General features: G+C 40.3%; 1 protein-coding gene across 1 annotated transcript in view; it reads right to left on the bottom strand.

Annotated features, from left to right (window-relative positions):
* Positions 1-1,546: 1,546 nt before the first annotated feature.
* ZNF516 (zinc finger protein 516) overlaps positions 1,547-22,719 on the bottom strand; it is a 147,949-nt gene continuing 126,776 nt past the window's right edge. The window contains 2 exon segments of the mRNA XM_015416745.1: positions 1,547-2,962; positions 15,312-15,416. Of these exon segments, the coding sequence (XP_015272231.1) occupies positions 2,742-2,962; positions 15,312-15,416 (326 nt within the window). The 3' untranslated portion in view covers positions 1,547-2,741.

The raw sequence follows: 22,719 nt of genomic DNA, 5'->3' as shown, positions 1-22,719 counted from the left end.
AAAGAAACAGATTGATAGAGGTAGTAGAAAGTCTCTGTAACAGTCAGAAGATGGCTTACAAAGTGTGTCATGCTACAAAATCATCAAGTTTCCTTAAAAAAAAAAAAGCTATTTGAAACCCACAGATCTAAATAAATAAGAGCACTAGGCTCTAACTGAATTAACAAATTGATACAATATGGATGATAAAAGGAGGAGATTACAAAGGTTGGGATTCACACGTGAAAACGGCTGCTCTTCAATGACGGTCCCCCTTGCCCTCCCCATTTCTTGTTTAATTAAGTGAAAATCTCATTTCTGTGCTATACACAGCATATAATTATTTAAACTGATTCCCCCTGCTGTTGTTCTTCATGTAGCTAAATTATGATTGTAAACTTTGCTGATTAGTACCCTGGTAATGGCAGTGACAGCCCTTTCTTCTCTCGGTGTCAGACAGTCCTGAAGTAAACAGTCTCCAGGAAGAACATTTCAGTTCTAAATATTAACTAAGATCCTTCCAGATCAGGGTGGGGAAAAAAGACACCCTTCCCCAAAACACAGTTCCAAAGAAAGAAAACCAAATCAACCAACAAAATAATTACAGCTGTAAATGACACGAGTTTTCTGATTTGGGGCACAGAAGCCTTTTTAATAACTACAAACACACAAATCGGCAATGCAGCTACCTTTGTGCATTCCTGAACCCTCACCTGTTTACTTCAAATGAAGAGAATAAGGGCTTGATCAAGAAAAAAAAAATAACACTTGAAGTGTGAATCCCAAATTGATCTATTATTATTCAAAACAGCAAAAGAGCTGATGGGGGGGGGGAGTTGGTGCAGGAAACAGGAAGGAGAGAGAAGTATGGAATGTGTCTATGTGAATTTCTGCAAGGTAACTTCAAAAGAGAGCTGATTACAATCAATCACTTATATAGGCATTTGCACAAACATTCTTAGCTACACCAGGATTACAGAGCACACTGGCATACAGCTGGTGTATGAGGGAAATGACTGGGGTGAAACCACACACACCCTCCAGATCCCAAAACCAGTAAAATTACATACAAATGTTACATCTGCACTACTTCAGCAACCGCAAAGCAAACAGTCAAGTAATTTGCAACAAGTAGAATCTCAAATCAAAGATAGACAAAATTAGAACAGAAAAATACATATTAAAAAAATCTTAGTGTAAGAAGCCTATTGACTACAAAAACAGCACTCTCCCATTATTATAGAAAGTAAACGGTTGCTCTCGACCAGTATTAAAAGTTAGCGCCATTTCTGTACATGTAAAATTATTGCTTTTTTGAAAAATATATTTAGCATGCTAGTTTTTTTTAAAATCCATTTCCTGCCTTTATAAAAATGTTACAATTAAAAAAAAACTAGTAAAGCTTTTTGCAAAAAATTTTCACAGAACATCTTTTTTTTCTTTCAAGGCAGCACTTTTTTGATAATGCATAAAACTATATGTGCAAAAATCTGAAATTCTGAAATTATTACTATCACACATAGTGTCACAGCAATAAAGGAAAAGAAAAATATTTATACCTGTGGAATACATTTTTTTTCTTCAACAAACTGCAGACACTGTGTGGTTAACAACCTACCACCTTCACCCCTCCCTGGAAAACTTGCATTTAAAAGAGTGATGGTAGAAGAGGTATATAAAGCTTTTTCTCCCCCACCCCAGTAGTCATCATGTACAAGACATGACCCATTAGATGAACACTGACCTGTCACTGCAGAAGAAATTACTCACCTCCCCCACCCATGTTACCAGGACCTAGAAAAGGTAACTGACTCGCTGCACAAAAATATAGGCACATAGAGCACCTTAGTGGCCTATGCCTGCCCGAACGCTTATTTTTTTCCCTGTTAAAAGCATACAAATCAGCAGCTTTAAACAGCTAAATCAAATGTCTTTCTCTTTTGAAATTTTGTTTAAGCATGCACATTTCCTTTGTGATCAGGTCTCAGAAAGTAGCGCTGTTAAGAAGGGGGGGGGAGCAGAAGCAAGAAACAAATAGAAAGGCCCTGAGAGTAAAAAAAAAACACAGAAGCCTGTTTTTTTTCCTTTTCTTAGTGTTTGACTAGCTGTTTTCTTTCCAAAGCGAGAAGAGAATCATTTCTTAAGAAGTGTTTCGATTTCCATATTCACGTACTATTAATGGTGTGCAGTCAAGGATAAGCCCACTGGAAACACAAGTGGTCCCCAAACTATCATGAAACAACCTCATTGCAGAATGATGGCCTCTCTCTTCAGTCCCTTCTGTCCTTCATCAAGCCTGGCTTTCACAGCACTGAATGACTCCTCCATTTCACTTTCTTTCTTTTTTTTTAAAAAAGAGTTGTTTTTCCAGCATGACAGCCAATGCAGCCAATGGCAGTTTCATTAATCACTACTTCCCACATTCCCAAATCCACTTTGGTTGTTTTTCTCTTTTTTAAAAAAACAAACAAACATATCAAACAAGCCATCACAACCATAAGGGAAGATTTTGTTGCAGTGCTGCTCTCCAAATCATATAAAGTTTAATTTTTCCAGTGTCTAGAAAAGTTATCTTGATTAATATAGATGCCTTGTACCGCCACAGTGCTTGCCAACTCCACTGTTTATTATAAAGGAAAAAAGGAACCAGGGGAACTGATTAGTACGTCAATTTGTATATATCTTGTGTAGCTTCTTCATTTGTTTTAAAAATGATTAACAGTTCGGAGGCATCGCTCTTCTAGCAAAGCGTGGGTCTCTCGCTATAGCACAGTCGCTCCAGGGACTGGATGGTTTGCAAGGAGATTTTCCAGATGTTCTTCTGTAGGGTTGATGGAATAATGATTCGGAGGTGGTTGGAAGCGTCGGTCGGGGTACTGGCTGTTGTCAAAGGGTACCCGGTGTACACACTGGACGTGTGTTTTTAGGTTCCCTTTCTGAGAGGCACTGTATGGACAATATCTGCATTGGAATGGTCTCTCGCCTACATGAAAGGGGGGGGGGAAGCACAAAATAGAAGAGAGACAGCAGCTTATTATTCCTCGTATTTTCCAATGACAGCTTACCTACCCCTATCTCCACTTCCAGGCTAGAACAGCTGAGCAATCTTACATCTTTACAGGCCCTAGCTACCTTTTTTTATTAGCATTATGTGCATTAACAATGATCTAATACATCACCAAGAGTTATTTTTAATCATCTCAATTGAGAGCACAGCACGACAAGTTCCTATAAACTCTATGACATACTAGAATAGCAAATAATAGTGACTGAAGGAGCATTTACGAAAAGGTTAAGAATGGCTAGAAGAAGGAGAAAAGACTAGGAGGGAAAGAAAAATTTTATAGCAATGGAGGGGATTTATAACAGAATTGCAGGGCATTTTTTTTAATTGCTTGCAGTGGCAGTGCTGGATTAAAGTTCATGGGTGCCATATGCTAAACCACATTCATGGGTTGCAAGCATTGCTGGCTCTTATGACACATTTGCCTGAAGTCACTCAAAAGAAGCTGTTCCACTAAATCCATGTGCAAGTATAGTCTATGTGATCAGTAGGTATAGTGATTAGAGTGCTGGACCAGGATATAGCTGACCTGGGTTCAAATCCCCACTCATTTTGGGTGACTGCGGGCCAGGCATTCTAACCTACCTCACAGGTTTGTTGTTGTGAAGAAAAGAAGGGGAAAGGAGAACTATACATGCCAAGATGAGCTCCTTGATTGAAGGGTGGGAGATAGTTGGGTTCTTCCTGTTGGGCAGACTACTTTGGATTCTCCTCTCAGCTTAGAATGAAACTGTTTCTCATGCAATGAGAGGAGAGCTCATATGGTCTGTGCTGTGAGATTTTAAAGGAAGTAGGCAATGGCAAGGTGACCCCTATTTTATACTCTTCTGATTATTACACTACAATTCTTTGCCTCCATAACAAGAGACCCTAAAAACACCGATCAGCTCTAATGTGGGGGAAACACAACTTATAATGATTTGGTAGAAGTATGTTATTCTGCTCCTGTGAACAGAATCCACCTAATTCGTACACGCAAGAAGCCATTGTATACAAATTGTCCAGTGTTCCCTCTAAGCTGAGTTAGTATGAGCTAGAGTTAGTGTGAGCTAGCTCACAGTTTTTTAGCCTCACACATTTTTGTCTTGGCTCAGGAAGGATGGCTCCATAGCAAACTAATCTATCCAGTTGCCTCACTCATAACTTTAATGCCAGTAGCTCACAAAGTAGAATTTTTGCGCACAAGACTCCACAGCTTAGAGGGAGCATTCTCTACTCTATTTCTACCACATGCTCATGAACTGCTAAATAAAACTGTGCATTGGCATGGGGCTGGCACATGGGCAGACACTTTATACACATGAAGCTATCTCCAGAACACTTTGGTTCAAGTGATCGCCCTCAAAGCTGCTTGTATCTGACAGTGTGGTCCCACTGTTAACGAGATGTGTTGAACTGATTACCATTCCAATAAATTGGGGTCTCCTCCCTGAAACAAAGCACCTCCAGTCACAGACTGGGGTGCTTCAGTGTCTTTGTGACCCACTAGCATAGATGAATATAAAAGGGGATTAGACAGATTCATGGAGGAGAAGTCTGTCAATGGCTATTGCCCATGGTGACTAAAAGGAACATACATTTGGAGGCAATACACCTCTGAATATCAGGCAGCATCAGGGGGAAGCCTTGGCCTCTGTGCCCTGTTTGATGGCCCTCCAGGGAAACTGGCTGGCCAGTGTGTGAAACAGACAGACCACCGGTTTGATCCAGTGGGACTTTTCTTATATTCTTAAAGAGACCTTAGGGTAATGATCAAACTATTCAGTTTTTTAGAGCTACAAAGAAAAGAAACAGTACAGTTCTGATACAGGCACATCCGATCATAAGAAAATCAGCTGATTTTCAGAAAGTAAATTTACCATGTTGAAAACGTACATGGGCTATTCTAGAACAAACTGAATTTCAAAATGAAGTCATGAATAAACGGAACCCTACAGCTCCTAGGCAATGGAATTTCAACTATTACTGTCTGAACAATGTGGCTTACGTTCTTGACGGTTAAAACTATATAGCAAGATGCATCTTACATTCATACATTAACCTTAAGCTAAAGCCTTGATGAAGGGAAACAGACCATTTTACATTAACACAAGATGCAACACCCATGTTAAAATATTCCCTGTAAATTTCAAGTTGTGCCTATGGCTGCCTGGAAAGAGCTCAAGAAGAGCCCATGTGACTTGACATAACGTATTAAGTATCTCTCTTTTGTTAATAGATGTAGAAAACTCCTAATTAAAGCAAGCCCAAGATTCATGACATTTACCAGTCAAACTCTGCAGTGAGTTGGGCAGATATGGAACAAAATTAAAGGGGGGGGGGTGGAGGGTAAGCTGCTGTGCAGACTGCAGTATATTTGAAATGTAGGAAATGGTAACTGAGTGAAAGATGTGATAAAACTTCCTTAGTTGGACGCTGGGTTTCTTGCAGTAAAGTAAGAAAGATGGCTTATAGTTTCGCATGGCTACATTATGCCTAAGACATAGACACACAATTCCAAAAGGGGACATTCATCATTAAATTAAAAATAAACCACACACACACACACACACAACATTGCACTGTTCAAGGCTATAGGTACTCCTGTCAGTATGGGAAAGCTCCTCTATAATGAGAGGCAAAAGGAACAGCTTGCTCCAATTTCTCTGGGAAAGAATAGTCAGAAAAACACAAAAAGAGAAGGAAGAGATGGAGAGATAAGGAAGAAAGGACACTGCCCTAAAGGTATAATTAGGGGTACTTATGTGGGGCAACCTTCATACTTAGTGATTTCATAATAAAGGTTGCCCTAGAGGTTCAGTTGTAATCCACCCACTGAGGAAAACCACAAATCTCAAAGAAAGATGAAAGAGGTATCACTGTCCCACAACGTAAGAGCAAAACGAAGGCCAGAGGCTGAGGCAATGTATGTATATGGGGGCGGGTGTGTGTGAGAATTCTTCTCTAAGCAGACCAAGTTGGCAGAATTCTCTCTGGGCAGAGCTCCAGAACAGAGGGGCACAGCTAACAAGCCTTGCCACCAGCGTGTTAAGTAAAATAAGACCATGGCTCTCTGTGCTAAATTAGAATATGTAATTATCTTCTGTGAAGGAAAGTGCTAAAGAGACATGAGCGGGTGGAAAGACTTAAAAAGGAAGTTTGGAGGAAAGTTTACCTGTTATGTGGGGAAGAGATGAACTGCAGTCATTACAGGCTGGGACATACACTGAAATGCGGAGGCTCCACTAAAGATGCCAGATATAAAGATGGCAGGAAACTGAGGGCTATTTCAGTGGGCTTTAAACCATCATCTGACTGCATGGCCATAAAAACTGCCAGCACATGCGGCAAGTAAGCATTAGAACGTCCATTTTTTCCAAACCAAATTGAATGCCTCTGATTAAATAAATGTGACAGTGCAATCAGAGGACAGGGCCACTGTTAAAGTAGAAGCCCTTTGGCCCATGGCGGGCGGGCGGGGGGTAGACAGAAATTTTTTTTGCCATAAATTTCTTGAAAGGTCCAACTTACATGACTGTATTAGTATATCGAGAGATAAGCTGCATGATCCCAGGGTGCCATTTTGATTGCAAGGAAGATCATAATGCCCCTGCAGACCAGCCAAAAGTGAACTGTGCAGGAACATGGAGACCTACAGGGTTGGTTCAGGGCATTAAACTACCCAGAGCTACTAACGGCATACAATTTTGCTGCTAGATCCTTTGCAATGAAACAGAAGATAATGAAAGGCACCTTTCAGACTGCGCATGGCTTTCCCATGTAGTAGCACAAACTTTGGTAGCATGTGAGGTCAAATGTAAGCCAGTTTGCTAGTACTCTAAGTTCAATGCAAAATAGTAAAGGAATGTGCAAACATGCAACTGAGCTCTGAACTGTTTCTGGATGTGACAAAAGAAAAATCAGAAGAACCGGCACTAAAAAATGGCACCACTTCCAAATTATCAAGACAAACAATAAAATTTCCTTTAAATATACCCGGAGCAGGAAACCAGTCAGATTTGGGCCTTTGGATGACCAAGGAATAAAGGGATTGCTAAAAGAAGACAGGGAAATGGCAGAGAAGCTCAATTACTTTTTTGCTTCTGTGTTCACTGTGGAAAGTGTGGGACATGTATGCATGCCACAGCCACTGTTTTCAGGAAGAGAGTTTGAAGAACTGAGTCAAATTGAGGTGATGAGAGATGAAGTTCTAGAGCTACTGGGGGAATTAAAAAACCATAATTCTCCAGGTCCTGATGACATACACTCAAGAGTTCTTAGGGAACTCAAATACGAGATTGTTGATCTACTAACCCATATATGTAAGCTATCACCAAATTCAGCTGCTGTACCAAAAGGCTGGAGAGCAACAGATGTTACACTGATTTTTTAAAAGGGTCCAGAGGGGCACCAGAAAATTATGGACTAGTCAGCCTAACATCTGTCCCAGGCAAATTAGTGGAAATTGTAATTAAAGACAGAATTATTAGGCACACAGAGGAAAAAAGCCTTCTCAGGGAAAATCAGTATGGCTTCTGCAAAGAGAAGTCCTGCCTCACCAACCTTTTGGAGTTCTTTGGGAAAGTGAACAAGCATGTAGACAATGGTGACCCCTGCAGACATTATATATTTGGACTTTTGAAAGGTTTTTGACAAGGTACCTCACCAAAGACTCCTGAGTAAACTTAGCAGTCATGGGATAAGAGGACGATTTCTCTTATGGATTCAAAACTGGTTAAATGCCAGGAAGCAAAAAGTAGGAATGAACGGACAGTTCTCACAATGGCGGGAAGTAAGCAGTGGGGTCTCACAAGGATTGGTATTGGGGCTGGTACTATTTAATGTGTTCATGAATTATTTGGAACCAGGGGTGAGCAGTGTAGTGGCCAAGTTTGCAAATGACACAAAATTATTCAGGATGGTGAAAACCAAGGATAACTGTGAAAAACTCCAAGAGGGTCACCACAAATTGGGTGAGTGGGCAACAATGTGGCAAATGAAGTTCAGTGTTAGTAAGTGTAAAGTGATACACATTGGAACATAAAATCCCAACTTCAAATACGTGCTGATGGGGTGCGAACTTGCTGAGTCGGAGAGGGGAAAAGATCATGGGGTTGTAGTCCATGGCTCAATGAAAGTGTGCTGTATCTGCGAAACAAATGCAGACTCTATGTTGGGGATTATTAAAGGTTTTGAAAATAAAACAGCCAATATTATAATGCCCCTCTACAGGTCTCTGATGCAACCTCATTTGGAATACTGTGCACAGTTCTGGTCACTGTATCTCACCACAAACTGGCAAAAGTACAGAAGAGGTCAACTGAGATTATTGGGGTTGGAGAAAAGGCTGAAGAATCTGGGAATTCTCAGTTTAGAAATGAGACGACTGAAAGGGGACAGGATAGAGGTTTATACAATTATGCACGGGGTGAAGAGTTTTCTCCCTCTCCCAAAATACTAGAACTTGACAGCATCCAATGAAACCAATAGACAATAGATTCAGGATGGACAAAAGGAAACACTTCTTTACACAGGAAGTGATTAAACTGAAAATTGCAGCCAGAGGATGTGGTGATGGCCACAGACAGCTTTAAAAGGGTATTAGACAGATTCATGGAGGATAGCCATGGCGACTAAAGAGAACCTCCATGTTCAGAGGCAGTAAACCTCTGAATCAACATCAGGGGAAGGCCTTGGCCTCTGTGTCCTGTTGTTGGACTTCCAGAAGAACTGGCTGGTCACTGTGTGAGACAGGATGCTGGACTAGATGGACCACTAGTCTGACCCAGCAGGGCTATTCTTATTTATTTCATTTATACCCTGTCTCTCTCCCCAATTCAGCTTACATTGCTCTACATTTTATCTCCACAACAATCCTGTGAGGTAGGTTAGGCTGAGAGTTTGTGATTGGCCCAAGGTCACCCAGCATCCTTCCATGGCAGAGTGGGGATTTTAACTTGGGTCTTCTAGCTCCTAGTCTGACTCTTAATCACCATACCACACCGACAAAGACTTTTTTGGTATACAAAACAAAATTCTGATGCTTAAAAATGTGCATGCAATAATTCAGTTATCAGGATATTTTAATATGGAAACTAATTACCTTTAGCCTTCTGTTTTAGTCTTTGTCTTTGGAATTGCAATAATTTGTAACATAATGACATTTTTGAGATATTCGTATTACCTTGTTGCATTTCTTTGCATTTCTCCCTCATTCTTTGTGTGTGTAGCCCACATACACAGTTGTACTATTGGGAGGGTATGCTCGGTATTATTTTTAAATACTACTGAATCTGTGCAATTACACCTATATGCACCATACTTTTGGTGCAATGTGGAAAACAGGAGGCATCAAAGAACTCTTGAAGTCTATGAAACAACACCAGTTTTCTTCTGCATCCCACAAGGAACCCCATGGAAGCAATTAATGATGTGTGCAGATTAAGTTTAAACATTAAAAGTTGCTGGGATATGTTTTGCTTTGTCTAGGCATCATTCACGAACTAAAATAGCACTACAATGCAAACATAATCATACCAGTAAAAAGGTAAAGGTTCCCTTGCGCAAAAGCTAGTCGAATCCAACTCTAGGGTTGTGGTGCTCATCTCCGTTTCAAAGCCAAAGAGCCAGCGCTGTCCGAAGACTTTTCCGTGCTGATGTGGCCGGCACGACTAAACACCAAGGTGCACGGAACGCTGTTACCTTCCCACTGAACTGGTACCTATTTATCTACTTGCAATTTCTTGCTTTCGAACTGCTAGGTTGCAGGAGCTGGAACTAAAGACAGGAGCTCACTCCGTCATGCGGCACACTTGGGTCTCGAACTGCTGAACTACTGACCTTCCACAGCCTGCAGTTCAGCGTCTTAACCACTTGAGCCACCGCAGCTCCATAATCATACCAGTACAAAAATATTAATAGCTATTTGGAAGACAAATGGTCATTTATTTGCTCAATTTGTAATATTTTGATTACTGGATTTCTCAGGCTCCACATAACTATTTTTTTAAAAAATTGCAATACTCAGAAATAAACAGAGATTTTTCAAAAACCCATAGAAAGAAGATGTGGCATTATTCCATATAACACTGAAATGTCATAAACAGGGCTTTTTGCTGAAGATACTGAAGTTGCTAGTTTCATTATACATATGATGGGGACTTGATTCTTTGCTACTTTAATATACATCGACACTTAACTGTGAGAGGAAAAAATTGTCAAAAATAAAATTTAGTAGCATTTTTGCTGCATTTTCCTTTTGATCTCATTGTTCTATTCTCTCACACACATGCTTAGAGAACAGTTTGGATAAGTGTATTCAACTTTACAGCCAGAATGTATTCTAAAACAACTTTTCTGAAGAATATCTAAGCAGAAGCTACTCTTCTATTATGAATTTATTTCAATTATCTTTCATATTTCTCACTGGAAAGATTCTGAGGACAGCGTTACCAGTAGATTATTTATTTTAAGTCTTGTATATGTTTATTTTAAAATGAGCATCTTAAATTTGGTGGGAAGCACCAGGGGCCTCTTCACAAAATCGACAAGACTTTTGTCTCAAAATGCTCAACGATCATCACGAACAGCTAGACTCTCCTGAAACACACATCGGGTGCTTGGGTATGCCCTGGTACCTATGGGCAATATGTTGGGAAACCCTGGCATAGTACTTCTGGGCTTATTAAATCTGCTTAGTGATAACTTGCCAATTCATGAAACACAGTCAATGTAAAATCTGTTATGATGATGTGAACTCAGAAGCAATCTCCGCTGCACCCCATGGCACAGATTCTAGTTTAGACTTTTATGGTCTTTGGAGTCCACCCTTTATCATTTGTGCTAGGGATTCCAGGAACTACAAATTTTCCACATAACATGATCTTTGAGCCTCTTATAAGCACTGTTGATGCACACATGTGAATTCAAATTAAGGTGTGAAAAAGTCATTTTAATATCAAATGAACATTCTAACTAATATAATTATTAGGTCTGATTTATAAATGTGAGAAATGAAAAACTAATTTAAGTGCTGGTTGTGAAGATGACCTCTGTTACACCTATTGAGCTTAATAATGTACACATTCCAATCTTTCTTCCCTTGGCCTTGTCCTATTCCCTAGCAAATTCGGTGAAATAATTACACCTTACCATATCACTTCCAATGTCAACTAGCCAATTGAGGTGAATAAATATATACAATCAATCACAAGCAAATAATACGGGTCTAGTATGAAATTTCTGGTTTTTAAGTGAGATTTCTTTGTCCCGTTTGAGTTTTAAAATTACTATACATGTTTAGCAGCACTATACGAGAATGATTAAACCTGGGGGTGCCAATGGAAATAGCTAATCACCTTTCTTTCACAGGTAGGCATAAATTAAGTGGTTTGACAAAACTGACAATTGCAGATCTTAATGAACTTCGAAGCTTTCCCTCTGAAAACTGGGTCATTGAAATTTGCCTGGAACTACCCAATGTTTTAATGAATTTGTTGGACTGATCAGGACTTGCATAGTTCATCAAGGTTCTCAGACATGATAGCAGCACAATTGCATCCACATTTTTAAGAGTCATTATTGTACAACAATCTAATTCCAGTCGAACCGTCCTTTCTCCAATTAAGACAGTTTCAACAGAGAACCAATGGCACTACCAGACTGATGGAGGCACTGAAATCCCCTCTCTGCCTTTGAGAATGAAGTAGAAAGTGAGACTGAGAAAAGAGTGCACTGCTGTTTACGGCAGTAATAAAGATGACAGGAGGCATGGTTAATGTTTGCATTTTAATTACCAAAAACAACACTGGGAAAGGCAAGATACATAACGTGAAAAGAAAGTACAGCTGTGACAAAGAGAAGACAGAGCACTGAGTGCTGCAGATGGTCAAGCACCTAGAACCTGTACGGAAAGGACTGTAACTGCCCCGTGACACATCCTGGCCTCGTTCAATTATTTAGAAGTTATTGTTATTACTGCTTTCAAGAGACGCCTGTACAACGGAACCCCCAAAGCAATACTAAGGTAAGTTTCCTCAAACTGGGCAGAGATTGCACCCTATATTTTTTACCTCTTTTGTTATGACAAAATATTAATGTTATGCTTATCATGCCCCAACTCCTTATATATTTATTGCTTTCCAGCAAATGCAAAACTTTCTTTATAATTAATAAATCTGATTCCTGATTAAATTAATCTAATTATCTTTACAGAGGCCAACAGTAAACTCTGTCTTACTTTGCTCTTGAGCTTCCCAGGCATTCTGGTTGGTTACGGTTGGATACAAAAGCGTTGCATTATACGGGCCTTATTGTATTTACCAATATTCAAAGTATTTTAGAATTGTTTATTGTTATTAAAGTGTTGAGAACTTCCAAGTCCTCAAGGATCACTCCTGGTAGTTGCTGACAAGGGCATGGAAATACTTGACCTGATACCAACAATTCCCTTGGTGTGGTTGGGGCATGAGTTATTTGCTCCAAGGAAGCTGTTTCCAGAGACACTCCAATGGCCTTCCTTCAATTACAACATGAGCACAGGAAGACAGTTCTTTATTCCATTTTCATGCTATGTAATAGTGTCTGACCACCTGTTCTGATAGGCTGAAGTTCTCAAGGGGCAACTCCTCCATAGTAAGAGGCAACTATGTGCGTTCACTCTCAAACAATTCCCCTGAGATTCCTTTTTCATTTTGTATCCTTTTAAATGGTAAAATAAAAATAGTTTTAAAAAATTCCACAGAGATTATTAAAGCTGACTTGGGATTTGTATGATATCCTTCCAGTTAGAAACTTAGAGCCAAACTAGACCTGACAGTGTTCTCGTGGCCACTAAGAAGATGCCAGTGCCATTTCAAAGGAATTCAAAAATGCTGTGAGGATTTGATCCTGATTGGGCCCACAGTGCTGCAGGCTGAGGCACTCTTCCCCCCCCCCCGCCATGCCTTTTCAAGTGCCAAATGAGCTGCACCCTCCCACAGCTATTTCAGCACTTGTAAAGGCAACAGGGTGGTACAAGAGCGCAGCATGGGCTCCATCAGGATCATGCCGGAGGGCATTTTAAAAAGATTTTAACATGAGGATGCTGTCACATTTAGACCATTTCCGCAGTAGTGAAATTCCCTGCATTGACATTTTTAAAACTGCGTGTAATGTGAAATTTTCACATTAGATTTTTCCTCACCAGGAGCAAACCCAACGTTTTCTCTTTCTTACCCCGTATTTTTGGAACTCGCTAAAACTGGAGATTCCGAAAACGTGGGGTAAGAAGGAGAAAACTTTGGGTTTGCACCCAGTGAGGAAAAATCTATTCCGGACAATTTTACATAACACGCAGTTTTAAAAACATCAATGTGGGAAATCTCACTACTGCGGAAATGGTCCTACTTTGGACTTTTATGGTCTTTGGGGTCCACCCTTCATCATTTGTGCTTAATTCCTACAATGCACTTGGAGGAATAAAGTAGAGGGAAAAGATGGAGCTGAGCTCTAGCTACAACCTGCTTTTGGGATCCTCCCTCCAGTCAAGCCAGGGTGGATTGGCACATGATATTTACCCCAAAGTCCAGTCCTGGCAATACCACTGCTTACAACCAAGATTAATTTTTAGTCTAAGAAATTTTCTGATACCTTTTTTTTAAACTTTGTCTTGTTCTTCATTAACTTAGAATGACATTTGAACCTGCTTGTACTAGATTTGGATGGTTTTGTGGGAAGGGATGAGAAATAAGTGGACTGGAACAGACAGGCAATAACTAAAAGCTCCAAGGAAGGAAGAAACAGTAAGAAACACAATGTCCAGGACAGCTGGGAGCACTGGTGAACATAAGGAAATTCAGAGAACAGCCAAGCACTTGTCAAGAGAGGAAAACACTGTGCTGAAAACAGGAACACACACCACCACACAGAGTCCACAGAGATTGAAAGGTAAGCACCTTTCAAAGATAGGAAGTCTATTAACAGTGCAATAAGAATACTCTTCAGAAAAACACAGACTACAGATTATCTGTACAGTTGCCTCACTGAAGAAACCAGAGAAGTGGGTAGATTTAGTGAGATCAATATGTCACTTGTATATATTATTATGTGTATTTTACACATTACTTTCCCCTGACTCCTCTCCTCAGTATAGCAATAACATTTTTGTTTACACGTTATCTAATATATTGCCTCTCTTATATAAAGGGTTCCCATATACTTTTGGATCAAAAAACTCACAAATATGACTGTTTACACTCTAGCTACCTAAAGAGTCAGTGCTTTACTGATGAGTATCGCTATGCAACTTTTTTTCCCCAGCTACCACATTAAAAACCAAATACCCAATTAATTGTAAAACATACTTGTTTTGGGGCATCTGCGGAGGTGGTGTGAACTTCAGTACCTCGGAGTCCATTAGACTCAAATACCACTGTGGGAACAAGGGGGCTTGTTAACAGATGAACATTCAAGCTTAGTTAGTGTGCGTACATTATTTGAGTCCATTACAGATTAACCACACCGGGGGGGGGGGTGCAACACCAGCTCCTTGCCTATAGCTGGAAAATACCAATTTACTGTAACACTTACTGTAAGAGAGTGTGCTAATGGCAGCCTAAGGCCACTGCCCTTTTTAATTCAGACTTCGTGCTGAAGAAAGCAATCACTGACAACATTAATTATCAGTGTATGTGTAAAGGGACCCTCTTTTTGAATTACTTACCATTTGGCCTCTGTCATTTTGCATCAGACTGCCTTATGTATGATGCCATTCACACTTTTTTTTAAAATAAGTGAACATTCTTGTCTTCCTGTCGCATATAATGCTACTGAGGTATCTTGACACACTGGTAGGTTTACTATGTTCTCCACAGTATATCATATTCCAGCTTAAATAAGGCTGAGAGATTGAAAAGTCCAGTTTGAAGAGGATTCGGGGCTCATTTGAAATAAAGAAAAAGCTCTCTCTCAGTACACCGCAAGGAGAAAGGAAAAACAAAGCTTTACGTTTTGATCAAAAGGGTTCTTTGATTTCAATTTGTGCTAGTGGCAATGGAATTCATTAGCATACTCATTCAAGAGTATTCTGCTCTCTAATTAAAATGTTTTTAAATCTGTGAAGTGGTTTGTCTCAATCACAACACAACCATGAAACAAAAAGGAGAGGGGGATACGGATCAAAATTTTTAAAATGTTAGTAAATGAGATGGTTTTTAAAAATCCTTTTTCGGGTAGCACCAGAGATTTAAAAATGTGTTAGTAGGGGCTACCTCCCCCTCACCCCCTTCGGAGGACAGATAAGAAGAGGTACCTGTGTGAGACCTCATGTGGGTCCTGAGGTGACTGGGCTGGGAAAATCCCTTTCCACACTCGACGCAGACATAGTCTCCTTGTCGTGTTTGTGTCCTAAGCATCCCTGTGGTGGAGAGAGAGGGGAGGAGGGAGAAGAGAGCAGTAAGGAAAGTTGAGAAGTAAACATTATGCCAGAGGAAAACATCATTAGTATGTCTAATGTGTCATTATGTGAGGCTACCTTCAGGCCCTGGATGACAACTGTCAGCCTTCATCTAGGCACTGGCTGACAGGCCAGGCACACACAGGACTGCTAGAATGCATAAATTACATTGAATTAAAAAATGCTCCCCATGATGTGCCCGCACCAGGACTGGCATGTCAGGTGTGCGCTTTTCATAGCAGCTGGATCCACTTTTCAGCTATCACCCAGCTTTGTCAAACAGTACATCAGGCAAATCAAAGTGACTCCAGCGTGGCGGAGACAAGTCACATGGATAATAGGAAGTGAGTAGAACCAGAGCCCGACTGTCCCCCCCAGGCTGCAATACCTTGGAGACAAATGCAGAGTGAGTGGAGCCATCACAAACGGATCAAACCTTTAGCCCTGCCTTACCTGCCTGCCGGTGCAGTTTTGACCCCGGCCCTCAGAGGCACAGACGGAAGACATCTGTGAATCAAAGTGTCATTACGGACATTCTGAGCTAGTAGCAACACCGCAGTCTTCTGCCAGCCCTCGATAAACATGTTTTCTAGGCCATTAGCATTTGTGGAAAATGACTCAAACCTCGTCTTTTTTTCCAAAGGTCAGTTTACAGTATCTGACTTAAAGGGCTGGTCTTTGTCTTTTTACCACTGATCCAAAAGGACACATTTGACTTTTATTGGGTTATTTCTTTTCTCAAAAAATTTGACTATCTTCTTCAATATTTTGGTAAGACAGTCTGCTTAAAGGGAGGGGGAGGAACGGTTTGATGTTTTCCTTTGCCATTATATATAAAAAAAGTCCTGGCTGTACAAAAATCCTCAATGTGGTATCAGTAAATATTCAAGCTTTGGAATTCATGAAAACTATTAGGGAAATTACTAATACAATGATAATGTACCATATTTGTAATTTTTGTTTTGTAATTTGCTCTTAAGAAAAAGTGACTAAGTAAAAATACAACACCTTGGATACCTAACAAGTACAAGAAATTAAAACATTCAAATAATAAAAAAATAAAATAAAAAGAAGCCAATTTACCCCACACATGAGATCTCCTACTTGCAAACACCAAGTACTATCAAAATCTATGATAAACAGCAACTGTGTCTGTAACCAGTGTTCTCTCTAAGCTGAGTTAAGTGTGAGCTAGCTCACAATTTTTTAGCCTCTGGCTCACACATTTTTATCTTAGCTCAGGAAGGATGGCTCCAGAGCAAACTAATTTATGCAATAGTCAAATAGCTGGCTCATATCTTTAATGCCAGTAGCTCACAAAGTAGAATTTTTGCTCACAAGACTCCACAGTTTAGAGAGAGCATTGCCTGTAATCTAACTTAAAATCTAGAAAACATTTTAGAATGAAAGATGCCTTACTACTTATCACCATACTGGTCCAGCTATATCCTCAAGAGAATACCACATTGGCCAGGGATTTAAATGCCAGAGTAGGTAATAATATCTTATCCCTTGTAATAACTTAAAAATTAGATCCCACCATAGCATGACAAAACAAAAGACAGTGTCATGCTGATAGAGGATGTCTTGATTCTGAATGAGTTCCAATGAGTTCTACAGTCCAAGCTTTAATCTTGGGACTATGTTCTGGTAGGGTGAAACCTGTTCACTACTTCTGGCACTGAGTAGCCTTGCCTTCAAGGACAGGGACCTCCATTTAAAGGAAGCAGTGTCCTTCATCCAGCTACTGAAATCAGCTCCAGAGATACAAGGGCAGTAGGGTTACCAGGTCCACTTCCCTGCCCGGCAGGGGCTCCCAATGTACTTTCGGGAGACAAGAAGTGATGTTGGGCAACTTCAGGTAAAACCAGAAACGCAGGCCCTGACATGATGACATCACCCAGAAGCCCAACTACTAGCTTGCTTTCCCAGGGACAGGAGGGGGAAGGAGCACTGGCCAATAGGATGAGTTAAGGGTGGGCACACTGCTCTTTGGCCAATCACAGAAGTTTGTTCTTTTTTGAAATTCTTCTGTGTATTGTTGTTGTGATGATTCTGTGCTTAAGTTGACATCAGTCCTCCTGATGAGCTGGCATTTGCCAAAATGGCACTGGGTTCAGCTAGTAGGTTGGCACTGGGTTCTGCTGCTGGGCACTAGCACTAGAACACTGCACTGCTTCTGCTGCTAGCCTTGCAAACATGCTTCCATAGTTCAGAGATTCTCAGATTTGATCTTAGTCCTGTTGGGTTTTGGCACTGCCACAGTGGCACTGGTTCTGGTGGGCACATTGCACTGGTTCTGCTGCTGACCTTGTAAACATGTCCCCTCACACCACACCTCACTTAAGTTTCTACTGCAGAGTTTCTCTGGGAGAAACTGCTGGGCTGTTGTTTTATCTGCCTGCCTTTGGAAACAATGGAGGATGGGTGCACCCTATTTGGATGCCTCTAGAATTGGACCCCTGGGTCCAAACTTTTCCAAACTTGGGGATTCTTTTGGGGAGAGGTTCCAGCAGCTACCATACCAATTTGGTGCCTCTATCTCAAACCCCCCTCCCCTCCAGCCCACTGAATACTTCTCAGAAGATTTTGCTATTGACTACAATGGCCCTATAGGATATAATGGAGCCGGGTTTTTTTCAGTATTCCCGAATATTTCTGGATACCAATACATTGCCAGACTACACTGCGAGCTGTTGTAGATGACCTTGCTCCATGAAGGCAGCTAGTGGAGGGAGTTAACTGAAGCAGCCTTCAGAATTCTGTGTGACACAACTCTCTCTCTCTCTCTCTCTCTCTCTCTCTCTCTCTCTCTCTCTCTCTCTCTCTCCTCTTGATAGAAGATGAAGCCATCAGAAGTTGGTTTTTTACTTCATCACTGGTACATGATGAACATGATTAATGAATGTGCCTCAATACAGAGTTACTACATCAAGAGAATAAGCTCCTTTCACACCTTTATACAAAAAGTATGAAATCCTAACCATGTATCACAAAAAATGTTCATCGTATGAATCTGGGGAAGTTAAAATCACCTTGTGAGGACCTCACAGCATCATAATATAATTTGGGAATTGACCTCAGAGTACTTTTAATAAACTTTACTCTCCATGAGGTAATTGTTAAAATAATCAAAATAGATTGTGATTTAAAAAATTGCAGAGAGCAAAAAATGCACATTGATGGCTGTGCTGGATTTGGCCAAGATTGAGTGTGGATATATATTTTGCCAGGACTTTTTAAAAAGGTTCATATTTGGTATTCTTAGGATTTTATGCAGATCACAATATCATTTTTAAAAAGTATACCTCTCAAGATATTAGAAGTGTACAGATGACCACAAATATTAGTCACGTTTATTTACATAAATTTCAGTTTCTCGTCATACACAAGAATTCCTGTGAAACTAGAAGAGGTAATTACCATGCTGCCAATGTCACATTTGATACTATGATAGCTGTAAATAACACTAATAGTAAAATAGAAAAATAATCCCCAAAGAATAGGAGTGTTTTTTTAAAAAATAAATTCTTAAGAAAGCATCAAGCTAGCAAATGCGTGACATAATGCAAATGCTAATAACTTGCACTGATATTCTGGCGGTACTTGTAGCCATGTCTCCCAGGGATTGGAAAATCACTGTTACTAGAAGGAAACAAAACTGTGCACTTGCCTCTTGAGAACATAAGCCCAATTTAAAATGTAAAAGCCAAAGCTCCAAACCTGCCCCAATTCCATTTCATGCTAAAGTATTCATAAGGGAATGTACTGTTGGGACCAATAAAGGTCTACTGTGATGGAGAAGTATACTGAATATTCAGAATAAGAGTATGAGTAATGTTTCACACACTCACACACACCCAAGTTTCTCATGCTAGACTGGAAAATTCAATAAAAATAAAGCAAACCCTCACATTCGAGTATAATGAAGCCGAACTAAGATAATACAATCTTGGACAATCCAAGCTAAAATAATTCTTAATGTATACACTAACTCACTATTTTATTGGATAGAATCCTTAAAAATTGTTTTTGATATCTATGAATGCTAAGTTTTTTCATGTACAGTAACATGGAAGAAAAATATCCTCCGTACTAATTCCCAGTGAGCACAAATTTTCATTAATCAATAGCAGGGATATCCAAGATCCAGGAATCTACCAGCTGTTTCTGGTGGCTGAAACAAGTTTCTGTGCCCAGAATCAGATGCAGGTTTGCCCGTGCTTATATGATGTTATCACCGTAATTATCTGGGAGTTGACTTTGACAAGGGCCCAACTTGCCCAGCAATCTCTTCTACCTTGGGGAAATTAGCATGTGCAACTGGGAAGGGACAATTTGAGCAAATCTAACCTAATCATAGTGCCTTCTCAAGTACGATGCTGTAATTTATTTCTGGCTTGCCTTTTCCCCAAAGGACATGAGCAGGTTACATTCTCAACTATAATTTTATAATATAAATTATTATAAAGATACAGCAAAACAAGGCGGGGATCTTGTGTTATATGGGGAGTTGATGTACTATGGCTGCTTTCTACTTGATATGTATTGAGGTCTGCATGATTCTTGTATTTTTAAATTCTGCATGGCCTTTGTATTCCCCCCCTTTAATTTTGGTTACTTCTTGTGTTTGCAAGAGTGCAACAGTCACTGGCTATCAAGCAACAACAACAAAACCACCCTGCATTTACTTGACAGTTGTGATCTTACAACCCACATACAACATGGGAAGAGCCCACAGTGTGCTTCCACACCATGTAGAGTTGCTAGCTCTGGGGGGCAACCTGCTGGGAGGATTTGGGGGTTGGGAGAACTGCACCAATATGCAGCATCCCTTCTGGTGTCACAGGCATTGCCCCAAACAGTATGGTTAAACACATGATGTCCCCTGTAATGTCATGAGAACACTTTCGGTTTTTGCCAGAAGTGACGTCACATGCCAGCGCAATGCCAGAGCATGCTCACCAATTAACACTTTTCTCCCGCTGGTCTTTGAGGCACCAGAGGAAAGAAGGGAAGATCACTGATCCTCCTCCCAACCCCATGCTATCGTTGCCCAAATCATAGTGAGCCAAACCTCTTATGAGGAGAACTACAGTGAAGGCTCATCTGACATGCTAGCCATGAAGGTATCCTGGGACCTCTTGCCATTTTTTAACAGGCAAGCTAAATTGGTGTGCTTCAGAATCCCAAAACACACATTCTGCCTTCCAGGAGGACTATGCAAATAGTGTCCTCCACTGTTGTTCTGAGTTCTGCAAGCATCAAAATCAAATACATGCCCTATTTTCAGAACTCTTAGCCACAACTTCCATGGGTATTTCACTTTTTAACTCATAATGCAAGAAAGAGTCCTAGACCCTTATATTTCTGGAATGATACCTCTAAATCCCCTTCTGCTTGGGAGAAATTTCTCATTGCCATTGTGCAACTGCACTTGAGTGTGTGTGTGTGAGAGAGAGAATGCGTGCATGTTCCTTATTTATCTAGCTGACAATTAGTTACATCTTTGTTATTTTATCCAGTAAGGCTTAACAGCTGTATTTTATCTTGTCAAGCAAATAAGTAAAGGAAAATCTTAGGATTTTAAGAAGGTGTCTTACACCAGGGCAATGAACATAAGGAAGCAGATTTCAATATCAATTTATCCAAGCAGAATCCCACATGAATAACAAAGCTTTGAGATTAACTATCTCCAATTCCCTTACCCTTTACCCCATTTTCTTATTGTTAACCTTAACCTCAGAGAGCTAATATATTTAGAATTATCCTGGGATGCAGTACCTGGTGTAGATTAATACAGAAGCTGCAGAACCAAGCCTGGTTCAGGACTAACCTCCATTTCAGTTACTTTGATGCTGCAACACTGCTTACAATTGACTAGGTATATGTAAAAAAAAAAAGCTAAGATTACTGTTGTGCATGAACTAGCTTTTGTTTTGTTTTGTGTCTTGCAATATTCAAAATAATAGCAAAATAACGTTGCAGCATTAGATTTTGGGTAGCAAGTGCATGGAACAAGTAGCCCACTCAATGGAATTGCTAATTTTCTAAGACTGAAATTTGATTTCCCTTCCTAAGCATGGGGGAAAGGGTGTTGTGAACTAGAATTTATTATTTTATTTATTGTTAATAAGGGCTCTTTTTGTAGCAGGAGCTCCTTTGCATATTCGGCGACATACCCCTAATGTAGCTAATCCTCCAAGAGCTTACAGAGCTCTTCTTACAGGGGCTACTGTAAGCTCTTGGAGGATTGGCTACATTAGGGTGTGTGTTGCCTAATATGCAAAGGAGTTCCTGCTACAAAAAGAGCCCTGGGCCCCCCGCTCTTTTTGTAGCAGGAACTCCTTTGCATATTAGGCCACACCCCCTAATGTAGCCAATCCTCCAAGAGCTTACAGAGCTGTTCTTACAGGAGCTACTGTAAGCTCTTGGAGGATTGGCTACATTAGGGGTGTGTCGCTTAATATGCAAATGAGTACCTGCTACAAAAAGAGCCCTAATACAAATATTATTAATAATATCAGGTAATTCTACATACTAGTTTCCTCCCAAGGGAAGTTTGCCCCATCCTTGCTTGCTTTGTGTTGTATGAAGAAAATTATCCTTTTTGCAAGGGCCTTTGGTATTGCTGATCAGTTGGGAAGAACCATGGCTCTGTGGCAACATGTGCTCTGGATGCAGAATGCCCCTGGTTCCATTGGCCTGATCCAACATTGGCTTCTCTTGTGTTCTTATCTGTGTGACAGAGTATTGGACTGGATGGGCCATTGGCCTGATCCAACACTGGCTTCTCTTATCCCTGGAGTCTCTGGTTAAAAGGACCAAATAGTGGGTGACATGAGAGACCTCTGCCTGAGACCTTGGAGAGCTGCTGGCAGTCAAAGTAGACAAAATTGACCTTGATAGACTCAGTATAAGGCAGCTTTATGGGTTCATATATTAGGTTGGTTATCTTGTACTATTTAATGATGTTGGTTTTTAATGATAATCCTTTCCTATAACATTACTAAGAAGAGAAACGAAGGAGTGGACTTTATACATAACAGTTTTATTTTTCCTGTATTATTATCTTAACTTGCTATAATCCACCCTGAGGGTTCATTTTTGGATGGAAAAACAGGATATTGTTAGATAGATGACAGCATATGACCAGTTATTATTAATGTAAATCCTGACACAAGGCATGTTTAGTCCATTTAACCTCTAGGGGGAGCTGTAATGTGTCTGTTCGTCAGAGCTGGCTGAATGCTTCTCCCCCCCC

This window comes from Gekko japonicus, unplaced genomic scaffold (genome assembly GCF_001447785.1).
Source record: "Gekko japonicus isolate JY-2015 unplaced genomic scaffold, Gekko_japonicus_V1.1 scaffold39, whole genome shotgun sequence".
Taxonomy (NCBI): domain Eukaryota; kingdom Metazoa; phylum Chordata; class Lepidosauria; order Squamata; family Gekkonidae; genus Gekko; species Gekko japonicus.
This window is presented reverse-complemented; position numbering and strand designations above follow the sequence as displayed.